Source organism: Phragmites australis, chromosome 9 (assembly GCF_958298935.1).
Source record: "Phragmites australis chromosome 9, lpPhrAust1.1, whole genome shotgun sequence".
Taxonomy (NCBI): domain Eukaryota; kingdom Viridiplantae; phylum Streptophyta; class Magnoliopsida; order Poales; family Poaceae; genus Phragmites; species Phragmites australis.
Genome location: NC_084929.1, coordinates 34,068,185 through 34,080,253, shown reverse-complemented (window position 1 = coordinate 34,080,253; position 12,069 = coordinate 34,068,185). Strand labels below are relative to the sequence as shown.

General features: G+C 47.1%; 4 protein-coding genes across 4 annotated transcripts; 2 read left to right on the top strand and 2 right to left on the bottom strand.

The window, feature by feature from the left end:
* Positions 1-100: 100 nt before the first annotated feature.
* LOC133929898 (non-specific lipid-transfer protein 2-like) lies at positions 101-810 on the bottom strand. Its single transcript, XM_062376653.1, has one exon. The coding sequence runs from the start codon at positions 730-732 to the stop codon at positions 436-438; it is 297 nt and encodes a 98-aa protein (XP_062232637.1). The 5' UTR covers positions 733-810; the 3' UTR covers positions 101-435.
* A 1,326-nt stretch (positions 811-2,136) lies between these two features.
* On the top strand, positions 2,137-3,951 carry LOC133929897 (reticulon-like protein B9). The gene is made up of 5 exons (XM_062376651.1): positions 2,137-2,578; positions 2,683-2,863; positions 2,958-3,099; positions 3,410-3,479; positions 3,590-3,951. Exons 1-5 carry the CDS (start codon positions 2,476-2,478, stop codon positions 3,754-3,756), a joined length of 663 nt encoding a protein of 220 aa, XP_062232635.1. The 5' UTR covers positions 2,137-2,475; the 3' UTR covers positions 3,757-3,951.
* A 2,069-nt stretch (positions 3,952-6,020) lies between these two features.
* Positions 6,021-9,653, top strand: LOC133929353 (uncharacterized). Its single transcript, XM_062376075.1, has 2 exons — positions 6,021-6,639; positions 6,878-9,653. Exon 2 carries the CDS (start codon positions 6,916-6,918, stop codon positions 9,499-9,501), a length of 2,586 nt encoding a protein of 861 aa, XP_062232059.1. The 5' UTR covers positions 6,021-6,639; positions 6,878-6,915; the 3' UTR covers positions 9,502-9,653.
* Positions 9,654-10,377: 724 nt separating this feature from the next.
* On the bottom strand, positions 10,378-10,863 carry LOC133928184 (uncharacterized). The gene has a single exon (XM_062374424.1). It carries the CDS (start codon positions 10,861-10,863, stop codon positions 10,378-10,380), a length of 486 nt encoding a protein of 161 aa, XP_062230408.1.
* Positions 10,864-12,069: the final 1,206 nt, after the last annotated feature.

Below are 12,069 nucleotides of genomic sequence, written 5' to 3'. Positions count from 1 at the left end.
AACAAGTACCCATGAATGGAGCGAGTTGACCTTCACTAATCATTTGCCTTCCAGATATTACTATCTACGTTATTTTTACCACCATCATTTGCTTACGAGCGGTCCGAAGTTGAACTTCCATTATTTAAAATTAAAAACCATTTGCTCACAAATCAAAGAGCCATGAACTGACACTATATATAGTGGCACACGTCATTATTACATCCTTTATTCATACACTGCAGCGGAGTACACCAACACCAACGGTAACCGATAACCATACACGGCACGATCCAAGTACGTACGTACGGAAACAAGCGACACCACACTGTGCCTCTGCTGCATACTACTGGTTGCATCTCTGTCAAGTGGATGCCCATGCTACCGGCAGACCGACGACTCATGTAGCCACGAGCAGATGCCGCACCACTGACCCTGCCGGCCAGCTCGTCGTATTCAGCACGTCGGCACGGGCACCTTGCACGCGGCCATGACCTTCTTGCCGTTTTGCGAGTTGATGTAGCGCTGCAGGTTGGGGTCGCGCGCGTACGTGCACAAGCACGGCTGCTGCTCCCTCATCCTGCTGCAGCACGCGGCCGTGGGCGCCGCGTTCCCGATGATGGCGCCCGCGCACGGGGTCAGCTGCGTGGCGTCGCACACCGTCGCCGCGTCGGCGCCCCGCGGCGCGACGCACAGCAGCAGGATCATCGCCCAGGCGGCGAGGAGCGCGAACAGCACCTGGGCCGGCTTCATGGCTTGGAACTTGGGAATGTGTTAGCTGATGGGACTACAAGGATCGGTAGGATTTGGATGGTGCAAGCGTTCCGAGAGAGACCGGCGGCATTTATAAGCTTGAGGAGAGTGGCGACTTATGTGCCACGTTGAGCAGAAAGCTGCAATCACAGGACAAGGGCAGGCATTGCTAGTGCAGTACAAGTGTGCAACGCAGATTGCAGGAGCTGATGAGAGGAATATGCACGATGCATGCGCCACTAGGGAAGACAAGATGATAAGCGTCTGCACTACTTAAATGGAAGCGAAAAAGAAAGGAAAGGGAGCTAAGACCATCTTCAACTATTTTTTCTTCATTTTTTCCTTTTCGATTTTCTTTCTCGTTCTCATTATTTTTATTTTCTCTCATCTCTAACAGCTTCCTTTCGAAAGATTTGTAAAGTGAAATGAGAGAGAATTCTGTCTTGAAAGGAATAATCTTGATAATTTTTTCGTGACGAGAACTGTAAAGAAAAATCATTGAAGCGTCGAAAGAAATCAACATCCCTTTTTATTCCTGACGGAAATCTCTTAGAGATGATCTAACAATTTTGGTGCAGCACTGAAAGGTGAAAGCGACTCAACTCGCGCATAAGAAAACTGCGCGCACTCCGCAAGTGTCTGGTGGGTCGGCCACGATAAGGTTTGTTAAATTGCACTGTTCATTCTGCTGATCAGGTCAGATTAGTTAAGCTGGCAAAAGTATAAGGAAAAGCTGTTTTACTTTGGAAGTTAATTTGGTTGCTTTGCAAAGCAAAGGGAACATAAAACATCTGGTAAAAGGGTAGGGTAAAAAGGTGATGGAATGAATGGTCAGGGCACGGCAAAGCTAGTACTGCATGCTTAGCTGAATATCTTCAGAACATTTTGGGTAGATACAAGAGCAGAATTTCCCCTTCTGTTCCAAGAAAGTTGCATTCCATTCACAAAATCGTGCTAGGCTGTTAGCTGAAACAGAAGTACAGCGAAACTGGATTCACTGGTGCAACAGAACTCGTTTGCAGAAGTGGTTTTGCATTTCTATTTTCTAGAGAAACTGTACTCATAGGCCCCCAAAATGTAACATTTCAATATGCTAATATTATATGCCCACTGAATTCTTTCTCACCAACAGATAGGCATGTTATGGAAAGGAAATTAACAGGATGCTAATGCCCATTCCATTAGACCAAACTTTTTTTAGTGGCAATGGAACTTCCCTCAGCTATGCCACGCATCACACTGACAGATGTTCCTGTTCTAGAAACATCCGGTCCTAAACGTCAGAACTCAGAATAAAGCTTATACAGTCTGAAATCTGAACCTTACAAAGTTCATTCCATCAGGTAAAAAACTCACTCCAGAACTCAGAATAAATCTGAACCTAACGCTTAACCCATGCGAAGGAACTCTTCTCCAAGTACAAAGGAGTTCTTTGACAAAGATGCCCAAGTGCAACAATCACCGAATGCAAGATACTGGCAGGCAATTTTTTAAATAACAAGTTTGGCTTCAAGTCTGCAAGAAGGAATCCCTGGGTTGTTAGAAAACCTCTGGCTGAAGCAAATCTTGCCTCATATTCGTTCATTCCCCTGTACCCCCAGCACAAAGCTATCCTTCCCTCCTTCTCAAGCTAGGCTTCTTTGTCCTAGTACCCTGCTTGCTTATTACGGGAAGAGCTGTTGTGACCAGAGCAATTAACCCAACGTACCAAACCGCACAAGGATTTCTCAGAACTCTGAAGCCATGCCTCTTCATTTTCAGAGCGATTCTTCTGACGATGATCGACCGACGATAAGACTGTCTCATAGGCACAGATCAGTTCATAAGCTACTCGGTGGGCGGAAAGGTGCAATACTAGTACTTTCTGAAAACTGTCATGTATCAGCAACACTGCAGGACTTGTGTCTGAATCGGTTCCACTATGCTCTCTGAATTGTTTTGGATTTGCAGTTGCGGACATCCTGCTATGGAGGAACAGAAACTTATCGGCAGGGATCCTCGCAGGTGCCACATTGGTATGGTTTCTGTTCGATGTGGTTGAGTACAACATAGTAACACTCCTTTGCCACATTGCACTCCTCGGGATGCTTCTGCTCTTCATTTGGTTGAATGCCGCTCCTCTCTTTGACAGGTCGCGTTACCATACTGTCTAAAATTTGATAATTCTGTCTCCTTGCGTAAGGCATAATAGGTAAGAAAATCTCAACTAACACTCGCTTTTGCAGGCCTCCTCCACAGATCCCGGAAGTGATTGTTTCTGAACATGCCTTCAGAGAAATTGCACTGACCATCCATTACAAACTTGCTCACTTTGTGTCAGTCCTGTATGACATCTCATGCGGGAAGGATCTCAAGAAGTTCCTCTTGGTACATAACGATTTGCTTCTTTGATCTGTGCTTAATAGTGGCACTAAGTCCTATTACAGTAGCGTTGTTGCCTGATATGCATCAAGATTCAGAGTTCTGCCGACTTGCACAAGTTCTGAAAACTCAACATAGCAATATAAATTGATGTTACTTGTTCTTCAATGGCATAAACTAATATCAAACTTCGAATTTATTAGAGAACATCCATTAAGCATATGAAGTTTTCCAAATAATCTATATGCAATTATGCGGCTATTGACACTCAGCTTAGAGAACTGACTATAATACTATTTACCCCCTTCAATATAAGGTGATTGGGTCTCTGTGGATACTAGCAGCAGTTGGAGATACTTGCAGCTTCACCACACTATTATATGTTGGTAAGTATCAGTGAAACCGAAAACTTCAAATTGATCCAGTACATAAGCATGAAAAAGAACCTCTCCATGTGTACTGGCTTGCTGACAATTTCCATGTCTTTCTTCACTAGGATTCTTGTGTGCTCTCACTTTACCGGCATTGTATGAAAGATACGAGGCAGAAGTAGACCATCTGGTCGCCAAGGGTGGTGAAGACCTCAAGAGGTTCTACAAGAAGGTTGACTCCAATGTGCTCAACAAGATACCAAGAGGCCCTGTCAAGACAAAAGTTCACTGACATACACTTCCGTTAAAAAAGAGAGTCATAAGTTACTGGAGCTGATTTGACTTATGATATACAATTGTACATGTTGGATTGTTACCGCACAATTTCATCGTACTTCACTCGAGATCAAAATATGTCTGAAATATGAAAGCATTACGTTCATAAATAGAAACAAGTACTAGATGAATAGAATAGTTGCAAAACAATTAGCAAAATGAGTGCAAATTTGATGCCCCAGTGGGTATCTATCCATCTAGCATCCACTGTTGAATTTGCTTCAAGATTCGTGCACTCTTCCCTCGTATCATAATAACAAGCATTCCACATCTCTCCCCTCCCTATTCGATTTGAATATAATATAGGACCCTTATGCCAATTTTTGTAAAAGAAGAGAGAATGTCATCTAGGAGTTGAAACTATCAACTTGAATCCGGAGCTTTCAACTCAAACTACTTTATGAGAGCTTTCAAAATAAAATTTTACAACTTTCAAGAAAATCCAGATATTTGAACTCAGAAAAACAAAAATTAATAACAAGGGGTGTGTAGCTACCCCACGGATAGTCATATATTTTCAATGGCAAAACTTGTCTGCTTTACTATCGAAGGACATTATCATTGCATTCGTATTGGGTAGAAAAAATAATAACAAGGGGTGTGCCCTTTAGGTACCTCAAGGTGTGCTTGATCAGCTGAAAGCATTGCTCGTGTAGATCATGTATATGGAGGCACACTTGCTGAACGGCGTGCGTGATGTCGGGCTGAGTGAATGTGAGATACTGGAGAGCATCTGAGACTTCTGTACAATATCCAGCGAGACCCAGTAGGGAGGTGGGAGATATGCTTGAAATAGTAGTGATAGCAAGATGTCATTGGTGGTTGGATGATGCGCTCTGCTTTTCCGTTTTGTTGGGAAGTGTGGGGGCATGAGAGACAAAGTTGGATGTCATGTGCAAGAAGAAAAGTGCGTGTGATTATCGAACTCACGGCCATTGTCACACTGGACACTTTGAATTGTGTTGTGGAACTGGATGGTGACATAAGCATGGAAGTGTTTTAAGGTTGGTAGAGTTTCGGATTTTAGTATGAGAGGAAAAGTCTATGAATAATGTGTAAAATCATCAAGAACCACCAAGTAATATTTGAAGCCAGATATGCTAGCAACAGAGGATGTCCACAAATCATAATGAAATAACTCAAAAGGTTTGCGAGTTCAAGATAAAGATGCTAAAAAAGGGAGACAAACATGGCATCCTAGTTGACACGCATGACAGAGATGTGGTGTCGAATTATTGGAGTCTAAGGCGATGACATCTTTATCCTGATGGACTGGCGCTGGTGGCAGTATGAATGGGTACAAGTCGTCAGAGCTAGTGCACCTAAGAATCACGGTCAAACGAAGGTGTTGAACCGTTGCGAAAAGAGGGATCACTAGAGTAGTTGTCGTTGCCGCCTCCACGATAGTTGTTTTTGCCCTGGTTCTTCTTGCTTCCGACCGGGTTGAGGTTGGGATTGCAAGTGCAACCACTTGCGTGTCTGGAAGCGCTTTGGCCGGTGGGCATGGTGTTGGGGGCGACAACCAAAGTCATGGGGGTGCCGGAGGGAGCGAGCTTGATGTCGGCCTCCTCCAGGAGGAGGGAGCGCGCCTCAAGAAATGAGGGGAAGGGTGTCTTGGTCTTGATGATGGTGGCGATGTTGCAAAACGATTTGTTGAGGCTGCGAAGAATGGTGAGGAGAGAGTGTGCTCGGAGACCTTATGATCTATGTCGATAAGGGCATCAATGTAGGACTTCAGGTGTTAAGAGTAAGCGAGGATCAATTGATCGCCTTGAGCCAAGTTGCGGAACTCGACCTCAAGTGATAGTGCACGAGCAATCTTGTTGTCACGAAAGAGACCCTCTAGGCTGGTCCAAATAATGGGAGCGGAGGCACCAGGGGTGAGGACGATGGCAAGGACCTCCTCGAAGATGGACACGTAGAGGAGGGAGAGGACATCATAGTCTGTCGTGTCCCAAAGTGGCGTCATTGGTGGATGGAGCTCGACAGAGAAGGGGATGTGGGTGTGAAAGTTGATTGTGGAGATGGTGAAAGCAGAGGCTGTGGAGTTGTCAAACATAGCAGCGCAGCGGGGGTGAGAGGCACAGAGGAGGCTGGGTACAGGAGAGGATATATGGGATGGCTGGGTACAGGAGAGGATATATGTTAAGTTGGTACCATGGAAGAGTAGAATACTTGGAGCAATCTCAGCTTGTTCTATTCCTTTGCACACATTGTCCTTATATAGATACAACACAAGATAAAAATGGAAACCATCAATTAGATTACAAACTGCTAGCTATACATGGTAGTTAGAATCAGCAGGATCAGCGCCAGATCAGCGTCAGGACTTCCAACAGTTGCGCGTGCGTGATCAGCCCTCTGACATCCTCCCGACCCCCGCACGCCCGCCCGACCGGCCGCCTTCGCCCCCTCCGCCCCCGCACACCCGCCCGACCGGCCGCCCCCTCCGCCCTCGGTCGCAAGCTTCGCCGCTGGCTGGCCACATCTGACCTGGGGCGTTCACGGTGGCGGCCTCGGCGTGGAGATAAACAGTGGACGTGCGGAGGCACATGGCCGGTGTTGAGGAAGCTTCCGCAGCTGACATGCCGGGTCTACGAAAGCTTTTATTGTTGGGAGTCCTGAAATAATTTGTTGAAAGCCTCCTGGTTCTCCAGTGTTCGTTTCGGCCTTTGGCTGAGACATCTGTGCGTCCCCCCTCTCTATAAAAGTTGACAAAAGGAGAGATTTTTGCATCTTTGGGGCAATTTCGGAACCATCTCGCCCCAGACCAGGACGACGCCGACGCGATTTACCCTGAGATCAGAATTCAGGAGTGCGTGTTTCTCCGTCCAGCACGGTATGAACCCTTCCTCTTCCACTCAGAATTTTCAGGATCTTTAGTGTCTCTTTACATGATTGACTTCAATCTTGGTACTACTGAATTTCTCCTTTACGATTACATCGATTTCATCTAACAACACTTGAACACCAATCTGATATTTGTCACCTTTGTGCTGTCCCCGATTAGAGAACTTGGGATCTAAGATTATCTTGACTCCTGAGACCAATTTTTTCTTCTCCTGTGTTTATTTCAGTGTAAATTATCTCAGCAAGTTGATCAATTTTGGGTGACATGACGACGAGCAATAAGAGGAGGGATGTAGCATCTGGTGGTGCGCATGTGCTCCCCGAGGAGATAATGACAGAGGTGTTCCTGCGGCTGCCTGTCAAATCCATCCTCCGCTTTCGGGCCGTCTGCCGGTCCTGGGCTGCAGTGCTTTCATCCGAGGAATTCTGCGACCTTCACATGTCCAAGGCCGAGGCGGCGTCAGTGCCACCTAAGCTGTTTTTCACCTCACCAACAACTGGTTTCGATGCCACTGCAGTGTATTTAGGCTCATCGTCGGGCCCTGATGATGGCCTGCTGTTCACTCTGAACAATGTACGTGGTGACTTCGTGGACATGACATCTGCTCCGTGCCGTGGCCTCACCCTTCTATACGACGCTGTGGCGCCAGCTTACTATGTTCTCAATGCATCCACAAGGGCAGTCACCCGGTTGCCGCCTTGCCAAGATGTGGCGTTTGCGACTGCTGGACTCGTGTTTGATGCCCAAACAAAGGAGTACAAGGTGGTGAGGTTATTCAATGGGAAATATCTTGAGAAGCAGCATATTAAGTGTGAGATATACGTGCTGGGTGGTGAGCAAGGGGATTGCTGGAGGCCAGCTGTTGGAGGGGTACCCTTCAGGTTCTGCACGGCTGCTGGTGTCGTTATTAGTCATGCAGCATTGCATAGACTGCTGCCGGTGTTTGCAAATGGATTTCTGAATTGGCTTATCCATCCTGGTTTTGTTGTCATAAGACCTCGAGCTGCCATCCTATCCTTTTCTGTCACAGATGAGTCCTTTAGATGGGTCCGGTCACCGCCCTTCGTGGTATCAGGTGTGCACTTGGTGGAGCTTGCTGGCCACTTGTGTATGGTTCGAGACCTTCGTAATGTCTCACCTTATTATAGCATGTTGGAGATTTGGAAGCTGAACGATTATAGCTCTGGTGGTTGGTCACTGAAGCATCGCATTGATTTATTACAGTGTGTTGCTAGAGATTTAATTGAGCCACAGATTATTAGAGTTATCGGTTCTGTTGGCACTTGCGGATCAACGGAGAAGGTAGTCATTGCTACGTCCAAGCGCAAGGTGGTTGTCTATGATCCTGTGTTTGAAACTCTAGAAACCGTTCTTGCAATCAGAGAAACCTATTCATCTTATCAAACTGAGCAATCCGCTCTTAGAGTCTCTTTATTTAAAGAGAGTCTTGTTCCAGTACGTCAGACAAATGAAGAGATGACCTTGTCAACTCCCCTGGCTAAGGTGACCAGGGAGATCCTACTCCGACTCCCAGGTGATTATGCCGTGCAGTCCAAACTTGTCTGCAAGCAGTGGCTTAGGTTGATCGAGAACGAAAGCTTCATGCACTCTTATTGTTCACATAACAACATGGACAGGAGGCCGAAGATCATGCTTGTGGGCAAGGGCAATGGAGGATCGGGCTTCAGTTTTGCTCCCCTAAATAAATTGCTGCAGCACACTCCCAATCATGATACATGGCTTGACACAAAGGTGGTTTGCTCCAAGCCTTGCCATGGTATGAATCTGATTAGCACTGAAATGGAGGACTACCTCTACAACCCTTGCACAGGTTACCGTCGTGTCTATCTCACTCGAGGGCGGACCACTCATGTGCCCTGGAATAATAATCCTGGCTATGGATATATGCCAGAAGACCATGCTTTTGCTGTTGGCAATAAGAATGTCGGCTTGGGGTTCAATCTGTTGATGCAGGAGCATGTCATTGTTAAATTTTTGTATCACCGGAAGGATTTCAAATCCCGTCAATATTTATTAACATGCTCAGTTACTACCTGTGGCATTGGCTGTGTGCAATGCCACTTCCATCCGCCTCTGCCTGTGAATGACATGCCACCAGCCTATCTCGTAGGGGTGCTCTACTGGATGAGTGAACCAAGGTTGGGCCGGAGTTATGAGAGGGCTATTGTGTCATTCGACATAGCAACAAATATGTTTGATGTCATCCCCTGTCCTTCGTACTTTGCAATGTGGAACAAAAGTCCTTGCCTAGCTTTTGTGGTAGAGCTTGAGGGAATGTTGTGTGCTGTTCTTGCAAATCCAGTTGCAGAAGAGTTAGATATTTGGAAGTTGGAGCATGGTCAATGGGATAGAGCACATAAAGTATACTTGAAAGGTTGGTCGGACTATTCCCTTGGAACAAATGTTGTGGTGCCGTTGGCTGTTGATCCCAAGGATGGGAGGATCTTGCTGAGCACAGGGAGGAAGCTAGGCCTGTATGATCCAACAATGCATTTTATTGAAAGCTTATATGATCTTGATGAGATGCTACATGTTAGAAACACAGAGCAATCTTCACTTTCTGGAGTTTCTGAAGGTTCTGGCATTAACAAATGCAAGCATTCCGTCAAGAAGTTCAGTACGTGGAAGACACCGTTAACGCAGCACAAGATCTTTAATGAGCCTTCGCCTGCTTTATCTGGGAAGAATTCTGCCAGCTCCAGTGGCGTGCAATCTTTGGAGGAAATAAATCCATTATACACTAAAATTATGCCCTTGGTCCCTATGTTATACGAGGAGAGCTTGGCAAGTTATCCGCGTGTGCGCAAAGCAAGGAGTTTAGAACGATAACATGTTGCTAGTTAAAATCTACTCTTTTTTATTTTTGTTTAATAACTAGTTCTGGGACATTCGCATGTTGCCGACAAGCCCCTTCATCACCAATGTTATTACTGTTCTAGTATATTTTGATAATGTATTTGTGTCTCTTGATGTTTCTTCTATCTCTGATTTCTCTTTGGGTTTCATAATGAAATCCTGTTTTCCTAGTGAATATTTCTGAAAAGAATAGTGTGTCTCTTCCATGTTCCAAAAAAGGAGAAATAAATTTAACCAGCACAAAGGGTGACAGAATGGAGCCTCACCAGGCACATGCTACGTTGGCCAGGAGTTTGCCATTGATGATAGCTGAAATGATACAAACAGTACACTACACTGTGGATAATATCTGAAATGACAAATAGTACACTACACTTGTGGATAATAGCTGAAATGACAAACAGTACACTACACCTGGGAAGAAAATAAACTAGCCCGTGGCTCTATCGCATCAATGCTAATGAACTGTTGAATTCTAGTTGAACCTTGTAGGTTTTGTAGGTAGAAACGATGTATCTGAATGATAAGATACTGATGATCACTCATAACTTCTTCAACTCTCGCGTAGTAGTAATCTATCCTATTCCCTTGTCTCTCGGCTCTAACATCCATGGCACTGATGGAATAAGGAAATACTGGTGAATTTGTAAGTTGTAACTGACCTAGGTTTGCGGCAAAGAGCAGAGCCAGGGGTAGATTCTGGCGAACCGGGGATTCACTCTCGCAAACACAATTATAACAGTAAACTTGAGTGCAGCAACTGCTGTAAACGACATCAAGATGCTGGCATGCTACGCACCGCACCATAGGAATCGGTCGAGGGGAAAATGCAACCTCCTGGCCGCCGCCTCATCCGCCTCTGCCGCCGCCGCCGCCTTCGCCTCCGCCGCCCGAGGTGCAGGCCACAGCACCATGGCCGAGACCCGCACTGGCAGGTGCGCCATGGCCACGTCCCGCCCTGGCAGGCGCGCCATGGCCACTTCCCACCCCGGCAAGCGCGCCACCAGCATGTCCACCGTGGCCTTCCCCACCGTGTCCGCCGGCCCGCGCCGCGCCCGCTCGCGAAGCGTCCGCCCTCGCCGCGTCTGCCAGCGAAGGTTCCGCCCGCGCCGCAGCCGCTCGCGAAACCTCCTCCCTCGCCGAGTACGCCCTCGAAGCTCCCGCCCGCGCCCCGTCCGGGCGAGAGTCGAAGCCGTCTCGGACGGTCCGCGCGGCCTCGGACGCTCTGGGTGACGAGGGCCCTCCGCCGTGTTCGACGGTTGGCTCGACGCCGCGCGGCTCGCGGCCGCGCGCGACGTCCATGCCGATGACTCCGCCGGGGGTGTCGTCGTACATGGCGAACGGCGCGGCCTCACGCCTCTGCGCGCCGTCTACGCGGACGACTCCGCAGTGGGTGGAGTCGTACCTGAAGAACGGTGCCTACTCGCGCCTGCGCGCGACATCTCTCCGACGAAGGGACTGCTTCGCCGGGTCCCCCTGGCCACGGCTGGCAGGGGCGCCACCACTGGCGGGAGCGGTGGCTGGGACGGCGTGCCCACCTTTCTGCGCCGCTCTGGCCGGGACGGCGCGCTCACCCTCCTGCGCCACGGTGGCTGAGACTCCGCCAGGGGTGTTTGGCTTTATCACCAGGAAGAATACAAACCCATAAAAGGAGGATAGATTTTTCTCAACACACACTACTACTTTATTTTTTTATGCACACATATTTTATTATTTACGGATACGATTCTTTTCTCACAGCATCTCTATCTTATCCGGAGCATATTATAGGGTGTCCCCCTCTCTTCATTATATAGGAGTCAAATACTAGATTCCTAATCCTACTCCGATGCAATTCTATTTCTACCAGAACTCTAATCCTACTCTAACTCTCTATTTTAACATGATTAATTTTCAACACTCCCTCATAATCTTATTTTCTTCACACTCGATTCAGGATGACGAACACTCCTTCATCACCCCGAACACACTTGCACTTAGTTCAGGATAGCGAGCACACTCTTGCCTGCCTCCCTGCACACTTGATTTAGGATGATGAACACTGCTTCATCAACTTAGGATAGCGAGCACACCTCTTCCACCCTGCACTTATTTTAGGACGACGAACACTACTTCATCATCCAAGAATAGAGAGCATACCTCTTTCACCCTACACTCACCACACACCACTTTAGACATGCATGGGTACTACATGCACGACCACACCTCAACACAAGATCACAAAAGAGTTGTCTCATACGTAAGTAGCCCTTACTCATAATCTTTTCCTTTCTTCTCTTTGTCAAGACACTCATTAAAACAATACCTAAACTTCTGACAATTATAGCACTATATCTTTGACTTGTCAAATTTCTTCTTGCGACCACCGGCCTTCACCCCCTTGCTTTCCACTCGGCCTTTGTTAGCAGGAGATGTTCACCACCTTCATTAGCATCTGCATAACCACGTAGTCGCTCCTCATGTGCTTTTAGTCGACTGATTAGTTCCTCCACAATCATGATCTTGAAGTCACAAAATTGGTCAATGGTAGAAGCAATATGA